General features: G+C 48.0%; 1 protein-coding gene and 1 long non-coding RNA gene across 19 annotated transcripts in view; one reads left to right on the top strand and one right to left on the bottom strand.

Moving 5' to 3' along the window:
• Positions 1-12,964, bottom strand: part of FCMR (Fc mu receptor) — a 38,154-nt gene extending 25,190 nt beyond the window's left edge. For 2 of the 18 annotated variants that reach the window (XR_003719391.2, XM_078001756.1), the window contains exons 1-7: positions 12,667-12,964; positions 4,462-4,797; positions 3,627-3,740; positions 2,426-2,648; positions 884-1,014; positions 399-542; positions 160-218 (exon numbers count right to left, since the gene is read on the bottom strand). Coding sequence is in view for 16 of the 18 variants with exons in the window: in XM_078001756.1 (XP_077857882.1) it covers positions 160-218; positions 399-542; positions 884-1,014; positions 2,426-2,648; positions 3,627-3,740; positions 4,462-4,797; positions 12,667-12,703 (1,044 nt within the window). In the remaining 2 variants the exon portion in view is untranslated. 18 annotated transcript variants of the gene reach the window in all.
• Positions 4,805-12,790, top strand: LOC144341461 (uncharacterized). The gene is made up of 2 exons (XR_013418394.1): positions 4,805-10,773; positions 11,623-12,790. It is a non-coding gene; the product is annotated as an uncharacterized LOC144341461 (long non-coding RNA).
• Positions 12,965-13,181: the final 217 nt, after the last annotated feature.

Consider the following 13,181-nt stretch of genomic DNA (forward strand, 5'->3'; position numbering starts at 1 on the left):
AAACTAAAACAACTTGTTGGGCTCAGGGCCCAGGAGCTGCTGGGAAACCCGCTCTCCGGATCGCGGGGGCGGCGCGGGAAGCCGCACTCGGGTCCCACCGCAGGGCTGGGGCCGCCCAGTCGGGCTGCGGCTGCCAATCCCAGAAGGAGCAGAGCTTACCTGCAGCGGGGCGGGGGGCAACGGCGCTCCGGGGCCTGGAACGGGGGCCTCTCCCTTGCCTAGGGAACAGCGAGGGCGGGGTGAGGCGGTGGCCGAGGCTCTCGCCCCACTCTCGTGCTACCGCCCCCAGCTCCACGCTGCGGGAAGCCCTGACACTAGGAGCGTGCCCCGAGGCGCCCGGCCTTCCCGGTGCCAGCGCACTCTTTCCGCTTCTCCCCGTGGCCCGCCCGGCCGCTCACCTGCAGCGTCCGCCCCACGAGCGCGCCGTGGGCAGGCGCTGTAGATGTTGTTTTGGGAGCGCGGTCGCGGCGACCCGCGAGTCCTCTGGGAGCTCTCCAGTACGCGCATCATCACGGCCAGTCGGCGGGCCCGCCTGGAGAGGGCTTCCCCGCAAAGTCACAGGAAGAGGGAGGAAAATGGCATCAGAGGCCCGTGCCACCTTCCCCAAACGAAAGGCTGCCTCCTCCCTCGGGCTTGGCAGTGTCTGACCTGGAGATGCTCCAAGCGTGGGGAATGTACGAGGCACCGCCTCGCCCTGCCCTGAAGACCAAAGGGCCCAGGGCGCTGTCCTCCTCAGACCAGTGGCCTCCACTTCCCTACATCCCAGGCTGCTCATCAAAAGCTCTCTGAGTTTCCCATGGAAGTTCAAAAGAGGGTTCCGAATGCTCTGGGCTCTTTGGGCAGCTCAGCTCTCCCTCCCCAAGCCCCCAGCCCAGCCACTCACCTTTCCTCCTTTCAACAGCGCTTTTCACCACCAGCCCCAGAAGTGCCAGCAGGAAAAGGCCCAGGATGGTCGAGATCAGAATGTGAAATCCTTGGCCTTCCCTCCCAGACCGTGAGCCATAGTCCAATGTTCTGGGGAGGGAAGGAAAGGTAGAGAGGGAGGAAGAGATTATTAAAGGAGGTAGGTTCAGGGCGTGCTTCTGTGTGGCCAACGTTTTTGGAGATGACTTACAGATTTGTCCTTTTGTTAACAGAATTCACTCCACTCCCCGCTCAAAAAGACTTGCCTATGGAGTCACGAAACTTGAATTCAAATTCATATTATGCCTTTTACTGGTTGTGTGATCTTGAATGAGTCTCCTAATCTCTCTGAGCCTTATCTCTTCGTAAATAGGTATAGTAAAATCTATTTTGCAGAACTGTTATGAGGATGAAATAAGAGTGGATATAAGGAATTTAACGCACCTTCCAATGTTCAGCACGTCAGTTTCTTCACGAGATTATTGCAGATATTGACTGGGCTAGTTCCTTATAATGGTGGGGAAAAGGATGTTTTTCTCATAGTGCTCCTTCTGCCTAGAAATTCTCCCCTCAATTTTCTCTACATATTGAAATCTTACTTTTATTAAAAGACGTTGTGTAAGTCCTCTTTTCTTCCTAATTGTGGTAAGCCAGACTCTGTGTGTGTGTGTGTGTGTGTGTGCTTTGGGTTTCCAATTCTGTGGTCATGGCTGTTTCAGGCTTTATCACAGTCAGACTTATGTTAGTAAGATCTGGATATTGCATACTGTCATCTTCTTGTATCTTCAGGACATAGCACAATGCCCGCCACATAGTAGAGAGTAAGAAAATGCTGGTTGGACTTGATGTTTTCCCTACTAATAGGTTAGGAATCAGGAGTCCTGGTTCTATTTGAAACCACTTGGTTCTCATGACCCCAGTTTCTCATACCTATAGAACCCAAATGATTTTGGAGGTCCTGTTTCTCACTAACACCTTTGTCTTTGCTTATGCAAAACCAGTTTTGATTATTGTAGGGGTTGTTTTTTTTTTTTTTTTTTTTTTGAGTCTGCTATAATGCTTCCCCCTAGTGGTATATTGCAGTACTTCCCTGGACTGCACCCCAGCCTTTAGACCAGTGCTGTCCAGGAGACATGTGAGTCACATATGTAATTTTAAATTTCCTAGTAGCCACATTAAAACAGTAAAAGGAAATGAGTGAAAGTAATTTTATATTACTAGTTTAATAGTTAAGTTTATTTTTATTCTCATTTAGTTCTTCCCCATCAAAATAGATTTGAATGAATCTGAGTGACAGGAAGAGCTGGGTCTCACTAGTTGCTACAGGATCAATGCTGGGGCATTGACAAGTGTGTTTTTGTTAAAAGAGCTAATGAGTTAATGAGCTATATTCATAGGTGGTATATTTCACAGTGGCCTAGAGACAAAGCCAAGGAGGGTGTCTAATAATGGGCATTGCAGTGGGTTTCAGTGGATCTCCTAATTCCAGCCTACATCTAGATCCTGGACAGTGTTCTCTTACCTCTGCCTGTGCAGCCTGGTGTGGTGGTTGTAGCTGGCTGTCCGAGGCTTGAGCAGCTTCTCCAGAGCTGAGATCTTTGAGGCTGTAGTGGATGGCAGGAAGGTTGGGGGCTCGTCACCTACTACTGAAGATGCTCTGGACACTCGAGGGTGGTGGGTGATTTGGGTGGTGGGGGAGGAGTGGTGGACTGGAGGAACCTTGGTCCTTTGAGCTGGTGTGGTAACTGCAGGAGGTAGCAGGAAAAAAATGATGTTCCTTTTATATACTCTATTCTCCAACAGGATTAGGTCACCACTTCTTTCCACAACATACCCTTCCCTTTTATGCAGACTACTTTTGTTCTTGCAGTCCTCGTGGCCTAAAATCCTTCTTAACATGCTATCCAGGCCTAGTCAATTCCAAGTATATTTGCTTCAAATACCATTTCTTCCAGGAAGCCTTCCCTGACTTCTGAGGTAGAAGAGCTTGCCCCCCTCTGGGCAGAGGGAGAAGCTTTTTTGTAGTTCTATTCCCACTCTGCCTTGTGCCGTATTTGTGTGCTAATCTGTTCTCCCCCATCTCACACCTATCAGTCACAACCTTGGCTACACGATCTGTTCAATTACACTATCCCTCTTGGCTCTCAGTGCGGTTACCTAGTGTAATGTTGTTCAATTAATGTATCCACTTCATCGGCATATGGGATAATATGATGGAAATATTGCATGTCAAAATGCATTTAAAACTGGACAATGATATCAAAATGTAAAGGTATCATTAGTATGAACATCCTTAATCTTTTAGTTGCAAAATAGAGTTAAAAATCATTAGATGCCAGCAGGTAGAAGACAGCCCTATGGGGAGCACGAGACATGATGATCTCCAGCTGGGAAATGTCTGCCCAGTCTTGGTTTCCGCAGTCATTCATAAAAGAGCTGGATTTTGTGAGTGGAGCACAAACGTCATTGCTTGTGGTGCCACCTGGTGGTAGTACATAAATTCTGCAGCTAGGACCAGGTGACCTGACTGTCGGACAGGCTTGAAGGATATGGACAGCAGATCTCAGGGAGGTATGTACCCTCTCTAAAGGCAGGGAATACACACCTAAGACTCAGCTCAGCTCTGCCAGCCACTCTATGAACTGAACATAGACCCCCTCCTCCATTTTCACACTGCCACAGCATCTCACCCACCTCTCCTACCCTCGCTATGATGAACTGACCTCTGGTTACGACTTTGGAAGAACTGGCATATGGAGGCATCTGGAACAAATAGGGCAGATGAAACCATTTTGGAGTCTCAGGCATTGGCTGCTCTTCCCATGATGGCTCGTATTCTATTGGAGGGAAGCAGAATGTGTTGGTGATCTCTAGGAGGAGACTGAGGCTTGGGGAAGGGTCTGTTGGTGTAAACTGAAGCTAATTCAGCCAAAGTGGATGACAGTGAGGGGATGAGGGCAGGGTCCACTGAAAGAAGCAGAACAGGAGCTGGGTTGGGGGCTTCCCTGGAGGAAATACTGGTTCCCCTAGTCCAGTCAACATTCCCTGCAAAATCAGCAGAGGTCATTGGGATTCTAGGCTGTTAAATTACTGTTGCATATGTGTGGGGAACTCGGTGGAGGAAAGGAGAAAGGCAGGATTCCAGAGAAATAAAGGATCAGGTCATAGAGTAATAAGATTGGTCTATAAGTGTGGCTGGGTAAATTAGTGTCTTTCCTTTATTTCTCATGGGACAATTACATAGGATAGTTATGTCACTTTGCTTCCAATTTCCTCCATCTCAGAGCGTCTCCTCAATCTCAAGCCCCCACTCCCCTCATGCCCTGGGTAGGATGGACAATACAAAGAGAGTGCCTATCTTGTTCCTTACGTCCATGTTGGGTAGAAAATTCTGTGGACCATGAAGTTAATTGACTACGAGGTTTCATATGGATCTCAATCATTATGTGGCTTATATGGCAACAGTGTCAGAGTCTAGGGGACTGTTACACTTAGATGACTGTCCCAGTCTTCCCATTTTCTGGGTAGTCTGAGCCTCCAATCAGCAGAGGAACCTACCACTGTGGACATTCAGGGTGACTTTCTGGGTCTTCCCCCTGTCTGTGTTCCTGCCCGCTCCACAGGCATAGACTCCGCTGTCACTTTCGGTCAGCTGTGTTACCTCCACTAGGAACAGATTCTTGCGTGGGTATTGCTTCAGAGTGACTCGGCCCTTGTATTCCACCTTGATGAAGTTGGTGGTAGATACCACAGTACCACATGTTCCAGATTCAACCATCTCCCGGCACAGATACATCCTCACATGCATTTCAGGAAGTGGGCACTTGATGGTAACTGATCCGCCCAGCTCTCCCTCTACCTTTACTTCTGGGAGGATCCTCAGGGCCCCTGATACTGCAGGGAGAAGAGATTAATGCAGAGGGAGCCCCATCTCTAGCTATATCCCAGCCCCATCCATTTCCCAGCTCCAGCTCTCTCGCCAACCATAGCCCAAGACCCAGCCTAATCTCACATTCATCCCCAGATCTAGCCCTGTCCCCATTATTAGCCTTGCCTCAGCCTATCCTTAGCCACAGCCTTATCCTCATTTCTTTTTTCTTTTTCTTTTCTTTCTTTTCTTCTTTCTTTCTTTCTCTCTTTCTTTCTTTCTTTCTTTCTTTTCCTTCCTTCCTTCCTTCCTTCCTTCCTTCCTTCCTTCCTTCCTCTCTCTTTCTTTTCTTTTCCCCTCCCTTCCTCCCTCCTTCCCTCTCTCTCTCTCTTTCTTCTCTCTCTCTCTCTCTCTCCCTCCCTCCCTCTTATAGGATCTCACTCTGTCACCCAGGCTGGAGAGCAGTGGTGTGATCATGACTCACTACAGCCTCAACCTCCTGGGCTCAAGCAATCCTCCCAACTCAGCCTCCCAAGTAGCAGGGACTACAGGTGCATGCTGCCATGCTTGGCTAATTTTTGTCTTTTTTGTAGAGATGGGTTTTCATTGTGTTGCCCAAGCTGGTCTCGAACTCATGGCCTCAAGTGATCTGCCTGCCTCGGCCTCCCAAAATGCTGGGATTGAGCCACTGTGCCCGACCCTTATTCTCATTTCTACCCTTAGTCTCAACTTCAGCCTCGTCCCATCCCCCACCCTACCCACAACCTCAGGCCAGCTCTATGTTCACCCCCAATCCTATGCCCTAGTGTTACCTTAATTTAACCCTCAACTGTGGCCTCACCACCAAACCCAAACCCATAAGGAGCCAGACACGAAACCCTTGAGATGATAATCAAAAGTATATCTCCCACTCCAAGGAGACATAATATGCCTCAGGTGACCCCAAACAGCATACAGCCCCCATGTGACCTCAGCGTGGTGCTGGCAGCATGGTGCGGTTGTGTTGCAACAGGTTTTCCTTTCCAGTTTGGTTTCGCTCAGCCGCATCCATCCAACCATTCGTCTGCAGCTCTATTTATTAAATCATTCAACAAGCGTTTATTGAATGTCTTTCCTGTGACAGTAAACCAGCCGGCATTCCTCCCTCAGGAACAAATCATTTAGTGAGTGATACCAATCAATGGCCAGTGAGCAGTGTAATACATCCCATGAGAGAGATCGCACGGGGTTCCCTGGAAGGAGCGAACCCGGGCACCTGATGTAGGCTGTTGCAGGGGGTGGCGTGGTTGGAGGAAGGCTTTCTGGAATAAGCGATGTCTGAGTTGTGACCTGAAGGAATGGGTATGGAGGGCAACTGAGAGTGACGATGCTCATCACAGAGGCGGGGGACATAGAAGGGGAATTGAGGGTGTGTGTGCATGTGTGCATAGGTGTGCACACACTGTATGTGTGATGGGGAGAGATAAAAGATATGGTTCATGAGTCCCTGACATCATAAAGCTTATGCTTTGAGTGAGAGAGGTCAGGTCTAATGCACTTGAGTCAGCTGCAGAAGAGGGTAAGGCCATGCCTGAGTAATTGCCAACTAAGTGGATCCCGTAAGTGTCTGCATATTTCTGGGAAGAAAGTTCATAGGGTAAAGCGTGTGCGTGTGTGGTGAGGTGGGGCTGGAAGGCTGAAGTGGAAGAGAAGAGAGTCTTCCAAACAGCCAGAACAGTCCCCTAAAAGACCAGGATATGAGAGAGAACATAGCATGTCCATGGGCGGAGAGAAGTTTGCAAACATACTGAGATTTATCCACAGGGCATGCATTAAGAAGAGCACTAGGGAGTTTAGTCAAATGAGAGTCAGGGGAAGCTTAGGAAACAGGTGGGGATTGAGACTTTGGGATAAAGACATGCTGGGCAAAGGGAAGAATTCTGACAATGGTAAAGAGGTAAAAACAATTGTGGGAGCAGAAAAGGGGGTTGGGAAGGGTGGGGAGGGTTAGAGAGGGAGGATGTACGGGAGCTTGTTGAGATCTAAAAGTGTAGCTGACATAAATGTGGTAAAGACTACAGAAGAGGGTAAGGCCATGTCTGATTAATAGCCAACTAAGGCAGATGGACCAGCCAAAAACATGAACTCTGACATGGAAACCCGCACATGAAAAACCCAGCACAGCTTTAAACCCACTGGAAATCGAGTCATGAGGTAGCTTCACGACTAGACATTGCAATGGAAAGGTGACCTGTCACAAAGTGTCAATCAACAGACAAAGATACAATCAAAGGGAGGTCTGGAGGAATCACCTTTTGCATCCAGACAGCCCCCACCTATGTGGGAAGCTGAACGCCGAGGGTGGAAGCACATGGAAGTGTTTGAATGAGACTAACCCAGCCAGGAAGGAGGTGTGAATACCACTTTCCCCAGAGCAAGATGGTATAAAATGGGCAGGGGGAGGATAGCAGAAATGGGGTCATCACTTATGTAGCAACCTCCAGCAGCCTCAGGCTACCCAGGGTTGAGCTTTCGGTAAATCCCTGGCTTGCCTGTTCAGCTCCTTGTGCAGACCCTGGATGGATGAAGTGCAAGGAAAGCTACTGGCTAGGCTGAGCTCTGGTCCACAAGGAAGCAGTAGCTGGTGATGTGAAAATGACCAGACCCCAAGAAAAAGAAACTAGTTCTCCTCAAGTTCATGGTAGCTTCTAACCTATTCCCAAGACTTAGTAAAGCAGATTTTGAAAACAGAGAAAAGACAGATAGAAGCTACTGGTTTAGGCATCTAAAGTAGCACAGTGTGCATGAGACTCATCTGAGGAGAATGGCTACAATGCAGACGACCTGATCCTGTGCTTGGGAATGGTGATTACATGTATCTGTGGCATGGTCTAGAAATATGTGTTTTTCAACAAGTGTCCCAGGTGCCCTTGCATTTCTGCAATCCTGGGCTATATAACATTTACAAATGATTCCGGAGAAGAAAAGGAGGAATTGGAGAAGGCTTCGAAAGGAACCAACCTGTTCAATAGTAATATTTTTGAGAGGCTGCTAAGTGACATTAATCTCTAAATTGGTGACTTGATTTTCAGTGGTTATGATAGGGAAGAGGGAGAAATGTGGCTTAAGAATCACTCTCAATATATAAGTGGATGTAAATACATGATTGGAAAATGGGAAAACATTTTCACCATACAAAATAAGGTCAAGGTTCATAGGTCCTTGGTGGCTGGGGAGCTCTGGAGAGGGACTCTGGCACCCACTTAGGGGTGATTTTCCAGTGGAAGTGCAAATGAGGACCTAGTCAACTCAAATCAGAGCAGATCTCAGGAAGAGGAGAGTTGGCCTGTGATTTTTATGTTTATCAAAAGGGGCATGGATTTTTTTTAAAAGGATGAGAAACATCCCACTCAGCTTCTTATTTCCAAATACAGTAGCCTGGGTGTGTCCAGGCCTGCAGCCTGTCACAACGAATGAAGTGTCCATCTCCTTTCAAAGGCCAGCCCCTGCACCTGTATCCTGAGTCCATCATTCACATAGCTTTTAGTTCTTCTTGTCTGCAATGATCCTGTTTCTTTCTCTGGCTATTGGAGAAAAATGGCCTTCTCATCTAGCATTGCCATAGCTTACACACATGTCCTGCTATTGCCCATCTTTTCTTCTTCTTCTTTTTTTAAGACAGGGTCTTTCTCTGTCGCCCAGGCTGGAGTGCAGTGGTGCAATCTTGGCTCACTGCAGTCTCCACTTCCTGGGCTCAAACTGAGGCTCCCACTTCAGCCTCCTGAGTAGATGGATGGGATTACAGCACCTGCCACCACACGTGGCTAAATTTTTGGTAGAGATGGGCTTTCACCATGTTGCCCAGGCTGGTCTTGAATCCCAGCTCAAATGATCCATCCACCTCGGCCTCCCAAAGTGTTGGGATTGCAGGCATGAGCCTCCGTGCCTGGCTTTGCCCATCTTTAAAAACTCCCCAGTTGACCTTTGCCTTCCCTTCACCTGCCAACACACCTCTTTATTCTCTTTATCAAACCAGTCATCAAATTTGCTAAATCAGATTCACTTCCACACCTCCCAATTTCTCTTCAATCCACTCCTATCAGAATTTCGTGTCCAGTGTTCCGCTGAAACTGCTCTTGTCAAGTCACTGAAGTTCTCCTGTTGCCACATGTAATGGTTGCCTCTTTATCTTTGTTTCCCCTCATCCTCTCAGCAGCGGTTGACAGAATGGAGCCGGCCCATCTTGAAACACACCCTTGGTGTGGCTTCCCCAGTGCACACCCTCAGTGGTGGCTCCCTGTCAACCTGCGTTCTTCCTCTCCTTCTCTCCCACCTCTCCATACTGGGCTAGCCTAGGGCCTGTGCCTTGCACCTGTTCTTTTCTCTGTCCTCCCTCCCTCTCTGCCCTCACTCGCTCATTGACTCCCATGGCTTTTATGGCTAATGCTATAGATTCCATCAAAACATGATCTCCAGTTTTACCTCTGAGCTCCAGACTTGCCTCTGACGTCTCCACTCGGACCCTACTTGAATGTGTACGATATATGCCAAACTTAGGACAGCCAAGAAAGAACTGATTTCTCTTCCAAAACCCTCACATAGTCTTCCAATGATCCCATCATCCACCCAACTGCTGAAGCCTAGAACTCATCTTCATGTCAAAGAATAAAGAATAAATTTTAAGTGTGTGTGTGTGTGTGTGTGTGTGCGCGCGCGTGCGCTGGGTCCCAGCATCAAATGTATGTATGTATATATGTTTGTATGTATGTATGTGTGTATGTATGTAATATTGGTCAAGGTAAAAAGGTTTGAAAGCTCACACTGCATGACACTGCCTTGCTTTATTAAAGAGCTCTAGACAGGGCTCCAGGCAAAGTGGCCTACAGTTTGTGCCTCATGTACTAGGCCCTAGGGAGGCCCACCCCAGCATTTGCAGGACCTGGGGTAGGAGTACAAATTAAGGCCCAAATACCTTATATCTGAATATTTTTAAGTTATAAATCAAGTGAATGAACTGTTAAATAAAATTCGCTTTACTTACCTAGCTTGACAAATGCACCCTCTTTGGATGTTCACTCTACTCCGTGGCCATGCAGGGAAAACAACCCCAAGCTTCCTGCCCCCAGCCTCTGCCCACCTTCCTTCTCATCCCTTCCTCCTGCCCACAGCACAGGGGTCCTGGTATATACATAGTAGATACCTCAGCTTGCAAGTACAGTCTTTGTCCACTCCCCACCTTCTTCCCAAATAGCCACCTGTGGCCACCTTTTATAGGCCAGGGGTCAATCTCAAGAGGAAGACCCAGGATAGAAGCTTGCACCATCATTGATGGTGCCCACAGTCATGTGGACAGGGAATTCTAGTTCTAAAAGAGAGTTTGGGTAGGGCATGCTGGCTGGGGCCTGTAATCCCAGCACTTTGGGAGGCTGAGGCAGGCTGATCACTTGAGTCCAGGAGTTTGAGACCAGCCTGGGCAACATGGTGAGACCCTATCTCTATTAAAAATACAAAAATTAGCCAAGAGTGGTGGCATGTGCCTGTAGTCCCAGCTACTCAGAAGGCTGAGGTGGGAGGATCACTTGAGTCTGGGAAGTTGAGGTTACAGTGAGCCGTGATTGCACCACTGCATTCCAGCCTGGGTGACAGAAGTGAGATCCTGTCTCAAAAAAGTGGGGTTGGGTGTGGGCTTGGGGCGTATGCATCTCCCTGGCCTGTGAACTCCTCACCCTGTGGGCATGGGCATGACTGGAGGAGGGTGGGGCCCATAGTGAGATCCCTTTTGGCCCACCTAGAATGGGGGTACTTCTCAGGACAGACTGAAGTCGTGCAATTTGAGGATCCTTCATGCCTTTAGGTCTTCCACTCCCCACCAAATCCCCTCTTCCTCCTCAGGCCTAAGTTTAGTTAACCATCCACCATACCCTCCTATGTCCTACGGCCTCTCACAGTGTTTGATGTTTCATGTAAACTCCATTCCACTGGACTTTTAGAGATTTTCAATCTTCAGCTCAACAAATACCTGCGTTTCTTTCATACTCAAGACATCGCAAAGAAAGCAGACATCAATAGGAAGCCATTTCAACCCACAAGGAACTTGTCACTGAATAAACCAAATTAAGATGGACACACATTAAACATAATACAAGGCAGCTATTGGGCTCAGAAGAGGGGCCTCAGGAATGTCTACAAGAAGGAGGTGAAGTTTGAGATGAACTTTGAAGAACCCATAAAAAGTGAAGGTGGCCAGGTGTGGTGGCTCAAGCCTGTAATCCCAGCACACTGGGAGGTCAAGATGGGTGGATCATCTGAGGTCAGGAGTTCAAGACCAGCCTGGCCAACATGGTGAAACCCCGTCTCTACTAAAAATACAAAATTTAGCCAGGCACGATGGCGCACACCTGTAATCCAGCTACTTGGGAAGCTGAGGCAGGAGAATCGCTTGAACCCAGGAGGCGGAGGTTGCAGTGTGACAAGATCATGCCACTGCACTCCAGCTGGGGCGACAGAGAGAGACTGTGTCTCAAAAAAAAAAAAAAAAAAAAAAAAAAAGAATGGTGAAGGTGAGAGGAAGGGTGTTCCTGGTCCTGGCAGAAGGCACAGCATGGGCAAGGGCATGGTGGCAGGAGTGTATGGCTTGTGTTCAAGGAGAAGTCCTATTGGCCAGAGGTTAAGAAAGTGTTGGGGAGTGTGGTAGGCTCAGAGTATGAAAGGGGGGTACAGGGAGGAGTGTACATTGACTTCAGTAGGCAGTAGAAGTCATTAGAGGTTCTTGGGAGAGGTAATCCTGTGATTAGAAGTCAAGTTTAGGAAAATTAATCTGGTGCTGCAGGCATCCTGAGTTAGAAGAAGTGGGAAAGATAGTTAAGAGGGAGTTGTGTGTTCTTTTCCTGTTCATTTCCTCTGTTACCTTCCTAATGTCAATTGCTGCTGCTTCTTATCCCGGTAGATACGGATCTAGAAACTGCACGATTTGGCCATTGATTGGATCAAGGTCTGAATGAGGATAAATCGGAAGAGGTGGTAATTAGCCATTCTGGCATTTTGTGGCTGATGATCAGAGATACTTCAGACAGGTGAAATAGCTGGTTCGGATGGTGATCAATGAGGAGTTTGAGGTAAAGTTAGGTGGGCTACATTTCAAATCTCAGTGGAATATTGAAGTAGGGGTTGCCCAGGAGACAGCTATAAATTGAGATATGGAATTCAGGAAATAGATTAGAGCTACTGAATGGATTACAGAGTTTTCATTTAGGGTTGAAAGCTGGAAATTCAGGACTGAAAAAGATCTATAGAAAGAGCATAGAGGTAAGAAGAAAGAAGTATGGAGACACTTGCTTCAAGATCCCATAATAATACGCAATACGTTTAGGAGAGATGACATCTTCAACTCTTAAGAGTTAACACCTGGCTGGGCACAGTGGCTCACACCTGTAATACCAGAGCTTTGTGAAGCTGAGCCAGGAGGATCACTTAAGGCCAGAAGTTCAAGACCATCCTGGGCAACATAGCAAGACCCCAACTCTACAAAAAAATTAAAAATTAGCTGGGCATGGTGGCATGCACTTGTAGTCCTAGCTACTAGAGAGTCTGGGGTGACAAGATCACTCGAGCCCAGGAGTATGAGACTGCAGTTAGCTGTGATCACACCACTGCACTCCAGCCTGGGTGACAGAGTTAACACCTGACTGAAACAGGAGAGTGTCTGGAGTGGAGAAAGGAGCATTAGCAGAGCCCTGGGAATGAGTGAGGAGGGCATCCAACACCTCACGTGGCCTCCATTCTTGTCCTACCCTAGGTGTTGGTTTGCAACTGAATCCATCCAGAAACATCAGAGCTAGAGCTACCAGGCAACTCTTCTACTTGTGGCCAATTCAAACCTCATTCAGAGGTCTGAAGTGTTTCCCCATAGTACTTACCTGGCAGGAAGTAAAGTGACCAAAGCCAGAGGTCCATTGTTCCTTCTAGAGTGCAAGATCCACCCAAGAGCCCCTAGAGAGGGGGATGGAGACACGCTGCTTACTCAGGAAGCCTTCACAATCTGGAGCTAGAAAGAGATTTCTAGCCCCCACGAGGAACAAAGCTTCACGATGAGGAAATGACAACCTCCCTTGTTTGCTAACTAGTCTTAGGCTAAAAAGAGAGTGCTGACAAACCGCAGAGGAAGTCAGGAGCTGAGAAAACATGTTATGTGGAGTAAGAAAGGGTCACCCTGCTCAAAAGGCATCTAGGAAGTTCCTCCAGACTATTAGCAGATATTCCTTTGTCTTGGTGCTTTTTCTTAGCAGGGCCTCCCGTGCTTTCCTTATACTCATTGGTTTCCGAGCTGGGGTCATTTGCTTTCATTTGGCCTTCAGGATAAAAGAGCCTTATCACCAATTTTCCCCACCTGAGAAAGGCTGTATGGGCAGATGCTTGGGCCTGAAGTCAGAAG

The sequence above is a fragment of the Macaca mulatta genome, chromosome 1 (genome assembly GCF_049350105.2).
Source record: "Macaca mulatta isolate MMU2019108-1 chromosome 1, T2T-MMU8v2.0, whole genome shotgun sequence".
NCBI classification, from domain to species: domain Eukaryota; kingdom Metazoa; phylum Chordata; class Mammalia; order Primates; family Cercopithecidae; genus Macaca; species Macaca mulatta.